The 18,375-nt window shown below is 33.4% G+C and overlaps 1 protein-coding gene across 11 annotated transcripts in view; it reads left to right on the top strand.

Annotated features, from left to right (window-relative positions):
- LOC134230855 (dual specificity calcium/calmodulin-dependent 3',5'-cyclic nucleotide phosphodiesterase 1A-like) overlaps nt 1–18,375 on the top strand; it is a 130,305-nt gene that overhangs the window by 70,268 nt on the left and 41,662 nt on the right. Inside the window, exon 1 of one of the 11 annotated variants that reach the window (XM_062712720.1) lies at nt 13,298–13,316. The exons of the other annotated variants lie outside the window; for them this stretch is intronic. Coding sequence (XP_062568704.1) covers nt 13,316 — 1 coding nt within the window. The 5' untranslated portion in view covers nt 13,298–13,315. Of the gene's footprint in view, nt 1–13,297; nt 13,317–18,375 lie in introns of those variants that run through there. 11 annotated transcript variants of the gene reach the window in all.

Here is an 18,375-nt window from a genome sequence, read left to right as displayed (position 1 = left end):
CTTTACAACATATGCTGAAATGTTTTATAAGGAGTTTGAAAAAAAGTCTTGAGAAATTTCAAAAGATCTTGAAAAGATAAAATCTTTTTCAGTAAGTTAATTGACTAGAAATAGCAGGTGCCCCCTGAGATCTATACAGTGTGTAAAGTACAGGTCTCCTTCTCCTGGGTTTACCAGAACATCACTATAGATTTTCTGTATAACCCTCCATATTAGTTTTTTTTCCCCTGTGAGATACAGCTAATTTCATTAAAATTGGGGTGAACTTCTATGATGTCATTTTGCCAGACATTTGGAAGCTCCAATTTTATTGATTTGTGGTGCATTTTATGCTTATATTGAGAATATTGGACGTCACAGTTGTTTAATATTATTAGTAGATTGTCCAAAGTCCAGCTTATACTGGACATGTCCTATTTATTAGGAACGGCATGGTCAACCAATTGCAGGTTGTTGGTCCAGTAAAGCCTACTCGGCCAGAGTCTTACATAATCAGAGAAATGCTCTTACGAACATTAAGAGGATGAAGGATACAGAATGCCATTTCTGTTTAAAGTACGGAGAGTAAAGAAAAATCATGATGATCTGATTTTGTTCTTGTCATTGGGCATCAATAGGTACCTTAATTTTCACTGAATGTGTTAATAAAAAAAATTCCTTGGCTTTCGCTTGATTAACTCACAATAATTGCAATATTGAACAAGTTACAATCTATATTATTGACTTGAAAATCCTTTAATTATATGATAGGTCAAATTTTCTTCAGTGTTACTATGTGTACTCACTATTATCAATGATAGAGAATTGTAGGGTTATTGAATGGAAATGTCTACCTGTCAATAAAATTTTAGTGCCCCAGAGCCATAAAACTTGGATGACAACAAATATTGGACCTGTTGATGTTCTATCTCCACAGAATTTTGTAGATTATCAGAATATTTTAATCTTAGTGTACATCAGGGATGGATAAGCAAGTACTGTAGGCTACTGTTTGTTTACAATGGGTATATAGCTTTATTTGACAGGACAGGACATATTCAAGACCTATTAGAATAGCACTTGCTTATTATAGCTAGAAAAGTGAAGCACAGAAGATTCTTGCTGAGATTGTATCTCGTCCATGATACACATACATGTACATTTAGAGACTAGGTGTCGCACTGTATATTTGTATATTCATGAGCCCTCATTTTGTCAATTCTCCTGCCCTTTCCTTGACGTTTCTTATGGTTTCTACCTTCTACCTGCATACCCAGTCTCTCCTTGGACAAACAGTATATTGTTCTAATGCTGTTGTAACAGATTCATTTTATTGCCTCTGTCAGGGATTGAACCTGTATAATATAACCTTCCAATATAACCTTCTCTTACTGCAGTTGTATTATGTCCTTTCAAGGTTTCACTCATATTGAGATGCCACCACTTGTCTGTGGAGGACTGCAAATTTAGACATACTTGGCAATACTTCCTTTGATCAGTGGGGGACCTTTTCCATGCCAGCACCTCCTACAAAATTGTATAATATATTACCTTAAAGGACCAATATAACCAACATTCTCTTATTGCATTGTATATATGTCCTTTTAACTGTATTCATATCCCTTATTTTCAATGTCTAACTGATTTGTGTAGACTTCTATTGTAACATTGATAAATACTTAACTTTAACTTAGTGAGTCTTCATTGAAATGAAATTGATTTGGTTCACATTATTGGTCCATGGCTTTTGACCTTCGTTTCACCTTTTGTTTTACCGCAATTTTGACTCTCCTTGATTTACAGAGAGGGATCCTTTTTTTTAAACATGCCAGCACCTCCTACAAAATATGAATTTTTTTGTATTTTTTTTATAAAAAAATTATCTCAAATCTAAAGGATTTTTGGTTTTCATGTCTTAAAATATAGGAAATTTTTTTTATAAAAAATTAACAACACATAAGTGAACATTTTTTAAACTTGTGGTTAAAATCCTTACCACTGTTAACATGTTCATTAATTATTTATAAAAGAAATTGAAACTAGCCAAATTTCAGAGAAATTAATTTTTTTTAATTTTGAAGACATCCATTATTTGTACAATTATTGGAAATAAATAACATTTTCCTAAGGACTGATTTGTTATAAGGGTTAAAACATTATAGAAACTGACAATAAAATAGATTTCTTCATTGTAAATACATGAAGTGGCAATAAATTAGCATTTTATTCATTTTGTGTTAATTTTGATCTGAATTTTGTGGGTTAGTCTCCTCAATTGAAATTTCTTTTAAAAATTGATTTGTTGCTCACAGTTATATGGTGTTTTTAACCATGGTTTAAAAAATATTGACAAATAATGTGTTTTATTTTCATAAATATTTTTTATTAAAAAAAATTATAAAGTCTACCTTTTGTTTTACATTCATTTACAGCAAAATTTTTACAACATCTAATTTTGTAAATAATTTTTTTCTCTCAAAAAAATTCATATAAAATAATTAAGACTTATCGGCCTTTCAATGCTGAAACCATTGTTTAAAAAGGATGTTCTATAAAATAAAAAATTGGTGTGGCAACTTCATTTGATATGTCAACTTCAATAGTAAATACAGTAAAATAAAGGAGACAGAAAATAAATAAATCCTTCGTCTATAAGTCAGTGTTGCTGCTGTGTTACTAGACACTGGGAGCTTCTATCCAGCCTCAGATCTTTGAAATATTTACCAGTATAGTAATGGTATACAAGTCCTTTGTTCCCTTAATACCAAATTAGCATCCAAATTAAATGGAAATTCCTTTTCCTTTACGAGGACATGGCTGTAGCGATTCTCTGGAAGCGGCCGTTTGTCAGGGTCTGGATTACCCAGCGTCCCTCAGGAATCACCAGATTGAATTCCTTTCCTTTTCTGATTTATCGATTCACTTTTGGTTGTTTGAGGCTTCAGAAGTAAGACCATCAAATTTAATCCAGCATCATTTTTGTTGTTATCTCCTGTTTTTGAAAATGTACATTTTTGGTATCATAAGGTGAAAAAAGGGTGCCATCGATCTGAATATATAGAAATGCCGGGATATGATACAAGATTAAGTTTTGTCATTTCCTTAATAGTGCTTAGGGCTGTCAAGACATCAGTGAAGTTATTGAATATGAATTACATATTCCTGATGAGTGACAGCGTGTTCAATATATCTACTCCAATCCGACTCCAATCCGTACTTTTGGCCAAAAGCTGGGAGGTTAAGCTGAACAAAGCTAATATAAATTGTTTACATTTTTACCAAAGATTCAATTGGAGATCCATATTATCATCATTAGAGATGAAGAGAGATTATAAGTTACTGTAATACGTGTAGATTCCTGTTTGCAGTAAATTACCGTTCTGATCTGTAGAAGTAGGGGGCTGTTACGGAGAGAACAAATGACTTTAATGTAAAAAAGACCGTTCTGTTGAAAGAGAAACTCAAAAAACATTTACTGAACACATTAGTGTTAACCACAATTTACTAACTTCAAAATTATCCTCGGAGAAAGAGAGGAGAGGAAACCTAAGTGTCTTGTAATGTTTTGGTAGGATTAAATGTTTTTAGAAGCCAAGAAGAGCTGAATTGAGAATGTATTGTCAGATTCTTTGCTTTGTTGATGGCAGGCTCTTGTCAGATAAAGTGGTTCAAGAACTCGTAACGCAATGTACGAATCATTGGAGATCAAGAGTCCCAGAAAATCTGAAAAGGCCTCAAATTGTTAGAGCCCCGAGTATGAAGCTGAAGTCAGGATAACCCAATCGTTATTATTATTGAGGCTTCATTTTCTTTGAAAAGAAAAATTCAATTTATGATGAATCACTGTAGGGCATCAAGTTTACAGCAAGCACTTGTTCATTCATAAAATAATGTTTTTGTTCAATGATAAAATCGTACTTGTGAGCTGTCTTGCGGAGCTAGCCTTAAATCTCGGTACAGACAATGCGATGGAAACATTTCCCCCTAACACAGGAGGCAGTCCTCACAGAGAAGTTAAATGATTCATCCACATACCTCACCAACGAACACTCGGATTCAAATTTTACAATTCTACAGATTTTTGTTTTTGACGTCATGCGGTTGTAACTTCTGTGCCGCGTTTAATTGTTGTGTAACAGACTTGAGGAGTGAATTTAATGTGTCTTCACAGACAGCTTGTTCTAGAATAAAGAAGCAAAAAGTCAATATATTGCCTTAAAATTTAAATAAGATTTATACAGTTAAATCTTGTCTTTGATACGTACCAGAAAGATTTTTATCAAGGTCATGTAAATTATTCACTAAACATATTCAGATTCTTGTATACATATAATGATATCATTAGAATCGTCCTATCACATCAGACAAGCAGCAAGGTTTTATTAATGGAATGGCAGTACAACATGCTTACTTAGTAGGAAGTGCTAGGGACGGGAGATTTTACTTCGTTATTAGCAATTTATTCATTATTACTGTCTTGTTTTACAACTTGTAACAAAGTTAAGGGGAATAAAAATCACTTCACTATAAGCATCAATTCATTATAAGCATGTTCATTAAAGCAGGTTTTACTGTATTTCTCTACAAGGATTTTGTCCATTGTGGCAGTTTTAAGGAAAGGTGTAACTCAAGTGTGAAGAAAAAAAATGATTGCAAATCATTTATGAGATATATTGTAAATGAAAATGGTAGGCTACTTTTCACTTGTATTATTGTGTTCTTAGTGTAAGAATTTCTTGTAATTTTTTGTATAGGTTGATTAGAAGCATTGAGATTGTCTATTCACCCTTCCTAGTACTGTCATGGTTACTCTGTTGGTGGAGGGCTTGCTCCATAATTGGAAGGTTGTGGGTTCAAAACACAATGGCAACTAAGTCAATAAAAAATAAGCACACTGTACTTTGAAGTAAAAGTTGTGGGGTCTTTCAGATGAGACATTAAAAATGAATGCTCTCTGTCACAAACGGTAAAGATCCCTCTCTTAACAATGGCCCTGATTGCAGAGTAAAAGTTTAAATTTGAAGCTCTAATGAGTTTAATAGTAAACCATTTTCTAATGAGATGTAAAACAACATCAATTGATCGATCAGTTACTACTTGGAAAAAGGGGTGGGACAATCTGCTAATGAAGGAACTTGATTAGTAGCTCATGTAAGCATTGTGGACCCTGGGCCTATTGTTTGAGATATATCTCAGAATCTCCCCATATCTTGCTGTTAGAGCCCATATACACTATTTAATAAAGTCCAAAATATCAAGCTGGCTGGCAACACAAAATCCTTTTGCAATCAGCAGGTTGTGATTTTATTGCAGATCAAAGAAAACAGGATCAATTTCTACTGTTAATACAATTTATATTGCTAAAAATTATAATCACTGTATTCTCTCTCTCTCTCTCTCAAAAGAAAAGGCCAAACAACCAGGATTAAATTATTTGAACATTCTTATATGTTTATAGCAGATTCTTTCCATAGCTACTTGGAACAATATCCAATTAATTGTGATGCTAGGCTTTGATCTGATTATCAATAGACTTGTATCTTATAGAAATGATAGATTAAAGTATTATTTGGAAAATTGAATTTTTGGGATAGATTGAATTTCAGAATCTGACTATGGCTTGATATTATGTCTTTCAGTATCAGCTATATTTACTTCATTGTCTGCCCTTATGTGAGGTCCATGATCTGATCTATTTAAAGATCAAATCAATCTGAAAATAGCCATTTTAATCAAAATTAATATGCATGTGTATTTTCTTTATTAACCTTAGCCCAAACAAAGAAAAAAATACACGAAGTGACAATCCATAATATGGAACTCACAGCATATTAAGTAAATGAGAGTATGGATATTTTTACCAATAATAACTTCAAACTTGACAATAAAATACTTGAAAATTTTTTTTTAGATTTCACCAAAATTTCTTGAAAATTAAGAGTCAATGTATTCCACACATCTTGTAGGTCTCTGTTATATATAGAGAATACCTGAGAGAAATCCCCTGTAAATAACATTGCTATATTATATTGATCAGGCATCCATAAATAAAACCCATGGATAAGCCATCTATCATCCAATGTTTAATAAAAATGTTTGAATATTAAAGATTCCAAGAGTTAAAATCAAGTTTGAAATCAATAGAACTCTTATAATGTGTGTGAGGGGTCACATTGAAATCCAGTAATTGGAAAATACGATGAATTTCTCATTTATCAAAATCTTTCCCAGCTACCCATCAAAGAAGTCTTATCAGCTCTGTACAAAGAGAGATAACTCTGGTAGGAGCTTCATTGGTCAGATGAAGGTATTAAATGTGTATATCATCAATACAGATATATAGGTAATTCAGGTGAAAATGAGGACAAATATTTTAAAATTAGAAGGTCCACCTTTGAGAGGAGGTCTTTGAGGTTCGATGGTCAATAATCCTTTTGCGGCCATTGCACCCAGGACTCAGAATAATGGAGGATTAACCCAGTCAGATATAAAAGCCAATCTCTCAAATCAATTATCATTTCATCCTAACCGTTCTTCTCCATCAAGTATTTTTTTTATCTTCATTATTACATGTAGAGGTGGTTGATTAAGGTCGGCGGAGGAAGCAGCGCCCTGTCAGGAACTGTACGATGTACCGGAGGTATTGTCAGGGCCTCCGTCAAGGTAAGGGGGGATAATGAGGGGTTAATGGCAGGGAGTCTCAATGGACCGAGATCAGGGTGTGATGGAGCATTCCCTACAACAGGCTAATATCTGACCATTAGAGAGCTAGTGTGGGAAACCATTGTAAGCATTGATTAATTTCTTTAATCCTGTTTTGTGTTTTGTGATGATGTGTTTGCGTTACATTTTCTTGTTTCTGTAAGAGGAAAGTTGATGGTCTCTTGCTGATGAGGAGTTCGTTGTGGCTGGTCATTTGATATTGTTGGAACCTTAACTTGGAATTCGTACTCAAAAATTATGGATTTCTAAAATAAGGAATACAAGAAAGTCATAAATTAATATTTCTCTATTAATAGTCTTTCTTGAGGCAGGCTGCCATATAACCAGACATTGATTTAGTTTCTTTTCAATAAGTTCTTATGATTAAATACTGCAGAAAGTATTTACAAATTATCCCAGGAAGTATACGTATATTTTTTTTCTTGGTCAAAAAAGGTAAAAGAGAGACAAGTTGAATACTTAAGTAAAAACTGTGTAAATGAGATTGTGTACATTTAGGCCCATCAGTTATGTTGAGCATCTGCCCAGTTAATAGGAGGTCTTGACTTCAGCTTCCAGTCTGGTCAACACCCCAACAACAAAACCATAGAAGTCTCAAAGAGGAGGAAGTTAAAATTAAGTCCTTGAAGCTCAGCAGACCTAGAGCATCTACAATATATGTAGGAGGTCCCAAATTTAATGTGATCTTATTGAAAACTGTGCATTTGTAATGAACACAAAGCAAAGTTCAATAAGAGTTTTTATTATACTTTCATGTTAAATACTACAATCTGATTGGTTTAGACGCAGTTAACAATCCGTTCGATTACCCTGAGCCTTAGCAACACACGTGACAACGGGTAACACAACGGTAATGCCACATGCGTGGAAATTATGCGCGTACGGTTCACCGTAGAATTCTCAAAACGTCAGTTGCGCGTTTGAAAGAACCGGAATTAACTTGACGTCAATAAAAGCTTGCGTCCGATATAGCTTACTTGAAAACAACAAACGAAAGACGATACATGCTTGTGAGTGTAGGAAACATGCTTGCGAGCCAGAGGTAACGAAACTTTATATGATAAATGACTCTAATTCGAGTATCAAACAAACAATAAGGAGATTAGTGAACCGGTGAGTGTGAAAGCTTTCTATAAATGAACGTAAAGACGATCGACGGTTTTTTTTTCGCTGACGTCCTAAATCAATAAGACATTCAGTATAATAAAATAAATGGTGCCTGATTTGGAGGGTAACATTTGAAATTGACACCCCTCGGAAAACCATTGTCAACCTCCGCTGACGCGTCGGTTGACAATGGTTTTCCTTGGGGTGTCAATTTCAAATGTTACCCTCCAAATCAGGCACCATTTATATATTATTACACTTTTAAAAATATTTTGTAGAATTTTTATTTTTCACAAGAAATTGTTGGTTCCAAAAATTTCTCGCATCCAGATATTGGAATGAATGTTCTAGTTGTATGGAATAGAACAAACTCAGGTACTATAGGCTAACTGCCTTACTCCTCTAAAATCCGCCCCAGGAACCAGGCCTGTGGACCATAAAACTTAGACAGGTCTATTAGCTTACTTTTGATCTCGGTCTCACTTTTCCACTATTAATTCCACCCTAGGAACCAGGCCTAGGGGCCATAAAACTTAGAGGAGCTCACTTTTGATCTCAGTCTCACTTTTTCCAAAGGAATTGATAGTGGAAAAGTGAGTCTAAGATCAAAAGTGAGCTTGTCTAAGTTTTATAGCCCCAAGGCCTGATCTTTTCCATTCTTGATAAGAGATTTTGATTAAAATGATTTATAGAAAATACAGTTAAACATGCTTAATATAGTGAACATGCTTACAATGAATTAATGCTTATAGTGATGTGATTTTCATTCCTCCTGAATTTAAATTCATTATAAACTTAACGGATATCACAAATTACGCTTACAAAGCAAAATTGTCCGACTTTATAAGCGTGCTCACTATAAACTGGAAATTCTTCTGCGATTAAAGGTGAAGTTTCTTAATTTTTAGGTTCTTGATATCAAAGAATTTCAACATTGTCTGAAAATTATGGCAGTGATATTTTCATCTTTTACATGAATTTTATATTATTCACTTTTCTCAGTTTACACATTTTGCAAGCATTCATTAATAATGTTGGAAATCAAAGTGGTTATACCCCAAAGACATTTGCTAAAATACAATCATTTTAATTAAAACTGTGTACAATTAAACACACAGATGCCAGATGTGTTCAAACATATTGAAATTGAAGTTGGATGGAGTATTTCTTATAATGTAGGTATTGTTCATCAAATTAATGAACAGATAAGAAATGAATAAATAGACTTGATCTTTTAGGTTTTGTTTAATTGCTGAGAATTGAGCAATAATGCAAAATTTTGGACAAAATTCCTTTTTAAACGGAAATAAAATGAGACAATTTTATGTGTAACATTCAAACTCTAATTAATACGTCAATACACATTGAGTAACCTGCCATTTTGGCGTCCAACAATTACGGCAGCTGTAGCGTTATTTCCTACTCTCCGTAGCTTTTATGTTCCGTTGTCGCAGAGAATTCCAGAATCGCCACGACAGGGACACATGAAATGAATGTAATTTCAAAGATTTATTGGATTTCAGTGGAAAACAGATTGGAGAATTATACAAGATGGTATTTACCAAAGGGGGCTGGAAATAAGATGCAAGTCCTCAAGCTAGCAAACTAGTCACCCATGTGATTAGAAAATATGCTAATTGTAACGATCTTCCATATAAAGACTGTTTAAATTTGACATGAGAATATTTCTATGCCTTTCCATTAAGTAATGTACGATGTTGAAAGTCGTTTTCTACATGTCCAGATTCCCATTCGATCTTTGGTCAATATTCAAATTAAACCCCTAAGGACGGGGGTGGGAAGTTCTCCTATAAATGTTTGCCTGGCCAGTAGCTTATGTAAATCTGGTCACACTGAAATCTTTTGACGGGAAAGAATAACCAAACATAGAATCTCTTTGAAGTTCTTGGCAAGAAAGGACAACATTTTGATACACAAGATGAAGCCATCAAGAGGTAAGGTCCGATATATTGTGATTTGTACTTACTAAATACAGGCTTCATGCTCGATACAATGTGACATTAAAAGTGAGAATTTTATTATCAGCATCCAGTGTTCTATTGGATATATGAAGACCTGTAAAAATTGGGATCCTGCATCACAAACTGCTCCCCCAGGCCATAAGTGTACCTAATACTGGGTCTTATTTAGAGAGAGAAATTATATGATTCTTAAAGGGACATATAGAACAATATAAGTGACTTCTGCAGATATAAAAAAGGATGAACTCCAAAATTTTACTATTAAAGACCAATAGAAATGTTAAAGTTAGCTTTAGTGGACTCTATATATTTTGTAAATTTTAAGTTTGATCATGTGAGAAAATTTTGCAACAAGACTGCTGACAAATGAGTTAACAGTTTTTTCTTAAAATTGTGTCAATATGCTATGTACCTAATTCACCATTGCATCATGGATATGATGAGTGCATGATTGAGTCTAGCTAATATACCTGAAATCATCAAATTTATTATCCAATACCTGAAGCCGTGTTCCCCAATATATTATTTATATTTATATACAAGTTGAACTTCCATATCTGTAAAATTTTGAAAACATTGGATATCCCGAGGTCATTTGGAAGTCCAAACTTGGGAAAATTTGTATTTTAGCCTTTGCATGACAAATGCTCGGATATCTTGTTTTTTCTTGGTCCAACTTAAATAGAGACAACAAGGTTGGACTGTATGTGCCTGATCATTTCTTGTGAATTTTGGTAAGGTCGATATCATAATGGTAAAAAGTAACATGATACATCACAGATTTTTAATGAGGCCCAATCTAGTTGGAAATTACGAAAACGGAATGATAAAAAATTTTGATTCTTGAAAATAAATTTGTATGTATTATGCAAAGAAAAATTAGAATAAAATTTTGTTACCTTGCCTTTATTGTAGTCAAATAGGGGCACTTTCAAGATGTGGACCATTTTTCGTGTTTTTATACACAATTACATACTAAAACTCCACAATAAACAAAGGAATTGACAAATTAAAAAAATACTAAATGATGAAATGTTTTGATTTTCACATATGTCATGCAATTCACATCCCTCTTTTTAAAAATGAAAAGAAAATCGGGGGTAGCCTTTATTGCAGTGAAAAGGGGGCATATCAAAACACAAATATAGTACTTATTTTATCCAACTAGATATTTTATAAGTTGCAATAGGTTTACATAACATCAACAACCGATTGTAATACTGCATAAGTTTCGAAGAATTAAATCATTCTTACATTATGACATAATTTTCTCTTTATGCTCAAAAAAAAAATGGTGAGTATAAACACTTCGAAGTTCTAGGAGAAAGACTAAAATCGTTTAATTTTGGTTGCAGTGGGATTTTTTCTAACTCATAAATTGAAATAAAACAAGATAAAATTAATGAATCTGTACCAAGAAATTGATACCTCAAAATAAATTATGTTTCAAAGTTGTTTAACAATTAAAAAAAATTTTTTTTTTAAATGTAAGTAATAAAAATGCCAGAATGAGCCAGCTTTCAACAAGCATTGTCTATAAAGCAAGATTAGCGAAACACTTTAGCGCAATTTGACGTCATTTTAATTGTGACGTTATTGTATTCAATTGTGACGGCAGTCCAGGGTACTGTGACGTGCCTCATTTCTTGTGAATTTTGCTGCGTTAAAACGTATGCGCTGAAGTCAATACATCACAGATTTTTAATAGAAACCTACTGCAATACATCGTGTTCTGTGTATGTATCAAGTTTCTTCATTTATTGGTTTCTCCAATAATTTTAAATATTTTGGGAACTTTTTCTTCTTCTTCCCTTTGTGGAGTGTATTCAAAGTGAATGTTAATATTCCAGTAATTCTATTTTGATTGTTCAACATATCAATTTACAGTTTTAAAATACCAATTAACTTCAGTGATCTCAAGTTATCCCCCCTCCCCCAAATATCACATTTTGATGAATTCTCATGCTTGAATTAAAATTGTTATTATAGAGAACATCAAGTCTTCACAATTTACATTATATGAATTTGGAAATGAATATATAGAGATAACAATCTACTTTTTAATCAATACTGCCTTGATTACTGTTTTAATTAATGTATGAATCTGTGGAAGGAGAATTCATTCTCTTCCTCAGTCTCGTCAATTTTCTCCCCTGCTGGGACCGTAGACTGACTTCTATATAGAAACTCTAATGGGAAATAATGGAGAAATTCTAATTAAATATTCAGTATTAGAATAGTCACCAGTGTTTTATAGGAAACAGAATTTAATAGCTGTCAGCCATTGACACTAACTTACTATGGTTAGATGATTGATTTGAATTCAATTTGAGTACACAGTCCAGTTCATTTATTTATGATATAACATTGATTGTTGTCATTTGATATGTTTTGCAGCATTCTATTATTAAAGATTCTTCTATTTCTGCAAATTTTTATTTTGAACCATCATCTGAAAACCATGATCAGAGATTGAATCTGTAATTCATTGCTGGTTGAATTCTGCAATTTCAAAAAAAAAGGGGGCATGAAGAGCATATGTTGAAAAGGAGAGATTTCAATTTGCTTTGATTATGCTCTTGAATTTGCAGCAATTTTTTCTTTTGTTTGTTTTCATTAATTATTAATTTATTTGTTTTTGATATACTAAATTAATGAAATGAATGAAAAAAATTTCAGATAATTCTATAGTTCAATAAAATCTCTGAGGGAACAGTAGCAGGGTATGTTATCAAATTTACAGAGAGATATCTTTAGACGCCAGCAAGAAATCTGACAGATAGGTTGTCATATTCTCTGCTTATAAAGGCAATAATTAATTGGTTAGGGGAATATTTGCATATACAATGGCATCCATATCAAATTGCTGGCTTATACAATTAATTCCTATGTGGTAGGAATTTTATAGGATGACCAAGTGTAACTTCTAACCAATCAGCGTTGGATTGATAAAGGGTTAATGTCCCCATCGATTGATTATTGAACAGCAGGGATGCCATTAAACACTGTCTTCTATAATTCTCTGTGCATTGTTTAATTAATGTTTTCATGGATTGGGGGGCGGGGATAGGGGGGCTCTGGTGAAAGTTTCCCCCTATTAGTAAGAAACCTGAGTAATATATTTATCTGTGAGCATTTCTCCAATAAGAGCCGCCATTTGGTCAGATATTCCTGTTGAGGTACCAGATTTGATTAGTTTACTGGTCTCTCATCAGCAGCCTGTTGGCTTGTTGTGTTTTGCCAGAAGATCAATTTCTAAATGACGACTCTATAGTTTATCTGTTTCTGTCGTAATTTCAACAAATTATCTACTGTTACTTATCATATTAACGACAATACACAGTGATTGAATGCATTGCTTTTCCTTTGACGCAACATCAATCTGTATTTAGAAGAAAAATGGGTGTATTCCAGACTTAAAACCGAATTCCAGACCCCGATAAAAATCAAACTTTAAAGCTAATTTTGACAGAAGGAGATAACGCATTCACTTCTGTGTACCTAGAGGAATTTACAGCTTACTGAGTGAGTATCATTCTAGAAATTGTCCCAGGTTCATTTGTCATTTTCAGGTATAATTTTGTTTCTTGTCAATTTACTCACCTAAATGTTGAGCATATAACAGTTTTTGTATTCATTGGGAAGTGCAGATGGATGACTTAGGGTCTGTATTGTATCATGTTGCAATTTGGTATCTGAGAATCTGTTGTATTAAGATTTAGCTTTATTCTGTGTTTAGGAAGTAAATTTAATTTGAGAGCGTTTGAGTGGATATTCTCAGTGCAGAACTTAGGTTAATGGAAATCTTATTTAGAGGTATTTTGATGCTTTAAATTCTATTCTTTAAATAATATTATGATTGACACATTTGTTTGCATGTACTTGAACTAATTTTGTTTCACAATGTAAATGACTACATTCAAGTGATCTCAAGAATATGGGAGGACAGAGATTGGTTTACTGTAAATCATTTTTTTATGGTTTGTAAGAACTTTTTTTGTATAATCACTGGAGACCATCTGCTTTTATATTTAAGTATTTACATTTCCAATGTCTTTGTCCGAGATAAAATTACATATAGTTAATGTACTTTATTACATTTTTACCCATGAAATACTGTAATTTATTCATTGAATAAAAATGATATCCTGTCACAGTGTGAAAGGATATCAAAATGATATCCTGTCACAGTGTGATGAATATCAGAAGTTTGGGAAAACTCAAGATTTCCCTTCCCATAACGAAGATTGCTGTAAAAAAATCTACATTGACCTATTATAAGATAGATGGAAATAAATAAACCATTCTGACCGTGAATAAAACTGTCAAAATTACCAGAAATATGTTGCTAAATCCATGTTTAGAGTGTTTTCACCTCACTTAGCTATGACGTCTCAACCGCTCAACTATGACGTCATGAGCCTATGACTGTATTACAAAAAGACAGAGGCAAAGGAAAATCATAGATTTTTTTTTTTTTAAATGTAATAAACAGAAAATTCAATGTTTTGTAGTTGAATATGGAATTTATTTCACTCGTGAGACAGGATTTTTTTATATTTTCACTCGTGCTTCGCTCTCGTGAAAATATCAAAAATCCTGTCCCACTCGTGAAATAAATTCCATATTCAACAACAAAACATTGAATATCCTCTATTTATTTCTCCATGAATGTACTTGTTCATCAATAGGCGCGGTAAAAAAAAAATCATGAGCAGGGCAGGACAAATAGCTAGAAAGAAGCTATTCTTGTAGCACATGGATTTGTGGAATAAAGAGCATGTAAATTAATAAGGAATAGCTGTCTTATTTTTCGATTTCATGATGATGATCAATCGATTTGCTTGCATTATAATTTGATGCAAGCAAATCGATTGATCACATGAAATCAAAAAATAAGACAGTTATTCCTTAATTATAATCTTAAAGACTAAGAGCACTAACCGAAATTCTTTAAAATTTTGATCTGCTTTTAAATACTTGGAGAAGCAATCTCGCAAAAATAAGGTGTTGCAAAATTTAGCAACAGTATTTCACTTAACATTGGTGTTTTGTTTTGAAATTTTTCCTTTTTTGAGGATCTGAGAGGTATTATTCTTCATACTTATTTGTAAATCATTACTTTTGTTTTAGGTTTTAATTATTGTTTAAATTTTCAACTAGAAGAAGCCAGGCTTTTCTTATTTTCTCAATCTTGTATTGCTAACCAACAGAAATTTACCAAACTATCTTATATAAGCTGGGTCCATTTTAAGCTGTAGGCTTGCTATTCATTTCCTTGTAAATCCAAAAAGCCTAAAAATGTGATAAAGAAAATCATTAGTTATGTGAAAGTATTAGCTAAATAATATGAAAAACTGATAAAATGAACTTGAGTTCGTTACCATGTTATCAGTAAACCAAAGGAGGTTTAACTTAATCATCACCAGTCTTTGTTATTTGGATGAATTTTATTGGGTGTGACCATTCTGGAGGGGATGCTCACTCCTCCATAGCACCCGATCCCACCTCTGATTTTTTTTTAGGTCTGTGTTTGCACTGCTCCTATTAAGTATTCTTTACTGGACTTTTGAGCTTGAATACTGTTTTTTATCTCCATATATTTCATTACAACAATTTAAGTTAATATCCATTAATATTTTTAGATGGTTTATGATTTATTTGATTATTTCCATTTTAATCTCCAGATAGGATGTTGATTCAGAAATAATGATAACTATAAATCACTATGGTCTAAGAAATGTTACCAAGCAACTCAATGTTGTGCTTGGCAACCTTCTGACCAATGTGATTAATATATGCTTTACAACATGGAGAAGGGCAGTTCTTTTTTAATTTTAGGTAGATAGTGATTTGTTCTGATTAAGTCACATTTAATCAGGATTTTTCTGTAAATAAAAGAAAATATTAATTTTTACAACTTCAAAACTAGTTATGATGACTGGATTCGAAAATCTTCAGATATGACCCGATTATATTTGTGAAGATGTCTGAAAGATATTATTAAAACTAAAGGTCCAAAAACAATCACTTCAGTTATGAAAATGATCACAGTCGATCAAGCTTTTGAGGAAAAAGGCCACAGTAATATGCATAACTATTATCCTTTTTTAGCTCACCTGAGCCGAAGGCTCAAGTGAGCTTTTCTGATCACATTTTGTCCGTCGTCCGTCCGTCCATTCGTCCATCTGTCTGTCCGTCTGTAAACTTCCACATTTTTGACTTCTTCTTAAGAACCACTGGGCCAATTTTGACCAAACTTGGTACAAAGCATCCTTGGTTGAAGGGGAATTTCACTTGTTAAAATAAAGGGCCAAGTCCCCTCAAAAGGGGAGATAATCAAGAAAAGACAAAAATAGGGTGGGGTCATTAAAAAATCTTCTTCTCAAGAACCACTGGGTCAGAAAAGCTGAAACTTATGTGGAAGCATCCTAGGGTAGTGTAGATTCTAAATTGTTCAAATCATGACCCCCGGGGGTAGGGCGGGGCCACAATGGGGAATCAAAATTTTACATAGAAATATATAGGAAAAATCTTTGAAAATCTTCTTTTCAAGAACCACTAGGCCAGAAAAGCTGAAACTTACGTGGAAGCATCCTGGGGTAGTGTAGATTCTAAATTATTCAAATCATGACCCCCAGGGAAAGGGCGGGGCCACAATGGGAATCAAAATTTTACATAGAAATACATAGGAAAATCTTTGAAAATCTTCTTTTCAAGAACCACTGGGCCAGAAAAGCTGAAACTTTTGTGGAAGCATCCTGGTATAGTGTAGATTCTAAATTGTTCAAATCATGACCCCCGGGGGAAGGGCGGGGCCACAATGGGGAATCAAAATTCTATATAGAAATATATAGGAAAAATCTTTGAAAATCTTCTTCTCAAGAACCACTGGGCCAGAAAAGCTGAAACTTATGTGGAAGCATCCTGGTGTAGTGTAGATTCTAAATTGTTCAAATCATTACCCCTGAGGGAAGGGTGGGGCCACAATTGGTAATCAAAGTTTTACATAGAAATATATATGAAAAATCTTTGAAAATCTTCTTTTCAAGAACCACTGGGCCAGAAAAGCTGAAACTTATGTGCACAAGGAAGGACCCTGGGGTAGTGTAGATTTCAAAATGTCTAAATTATGATCAGTGGGGTAGGGTGGGGATGCATTATGTATTACAAGGGGGAAATCTGGTAAAGAACAGAATGGTCAAAGCTTCTCAGGTGAGCGATGTGGCCCATGGGCCTCTTGTTATTGCACATTCTTATATTATACAGACAGTCCCTCTTTTATCTTTATGAAGTAAAAAAAATATGTATAAAACCATTTCAAAAAAAACCCCAACCTTTTCCTAAAATACTTAGCTCGATCTGCATTCTTATGAGATATTGTCAGGACGTACTCTGCTTTTCAAAGTGAAGCTAATTTGAGTAACATTTGAAGAATTTAAAATAAAACAAAAGTACAGGACTATGTTCTGTTTGGTTGATGAACCTGAGTAACATACTTCTGATTTCATTGAACATACTGTAATTAAAAACATAATAAAAGGCAGGTCTGGTGCCATCCTCACGGGTTTGAAGATAAATGATCACACAATCATTCTGTCTGTTGAACTGGTGAAGTCTTTTGAGTCATGCAGTGTCACTGACTGTTAAACTTTGAGTTTGGTTTTCTTCAAAGAGTAACAGGCCTTATAATTTGATGTCAGATTTTGTTTACAATCAGCAGTAGATTTGTTGACACAAACTGTTCGTGATGCAAAGATTTCACAGAGGAATCAATACAGTAGACATTCTTAGAGGGGGGAGACAGGGAATCGGCACTGTGGTTTTTATTGCCCGATTCTTCGTTAAAGTCCTCTGGTCCATTGCTTCCATTTTAGTTTCAAGGGTCGTCTTTTCCTAGTAACCAAGAAAAATTGATGAAAGGGGTAATAAAATAAGCTTAATATTGGGATACCGTGTAACTCATTACACTGGGTCTTGGCCAAATCCCTATTTTATGACCATTGTCTTAATGACCAATGTCTGTTTATGTCTGTCAAACTGACCAGATCAGAATGGTCGCAGACTTTGGAATATGCATTTCTTGCCAGACTTTCTGGTCTTTGATTTCAACAGAAAACTTTGTCCAGACATGCAATCCCTTGTATCATGCTCAAAAGTTCTGTATTTCTATGAGGTTTATGCTGATATTTTGTCTTATCACAAACTTGTTCATATACATAATGATAATCTAATTTTCAAAAAATATATAAGAAAATAATATGACTTTTGGTTTCATCGTATCCTCTAAAGAAATGTGGGTAATTAGTAGAACATCAAACATGCAAGCTTGCATTTTGTTCAAGCATGGATGTATTACCCTAGCTAACATACAATTCCAGGGATATCAAGAGAAAACTGTCAATGTTAATGGAAACAAACTAAATGTCATGTCAAAAACGGTTTGTCAGTGGTCAGCTATGGCGTATATAAATAATATTTGTTCAGATAATCGTTGTTTCATCATGATGACTCTTGGTCTTGCATTTCTTGAAGAGGAGGAATGTGAGATGTTATAAAGAACACTAAATCATTAAGAGTACTC

Source organism: Saccostrea cucullata, unplaced genomic scaffold (genome assembly GCF_032062105.1).
Source record: "Saccostrea cucullata isolate Sc308-1 unplaced genomic scaffold, CSIRO_AGI_Scuc_v1 ctg430, whole genome shotgun sequence".
Lineage (NCBI taxonomy): Eukaryota > Metazoa > Mollusca > Bivalvia > Ostreida > Ostreidae > Saccostrea > Saccostrea cuccullata.
This window is presented reverse-complemented; position numbering and strand designations above follow the sequence as displayed.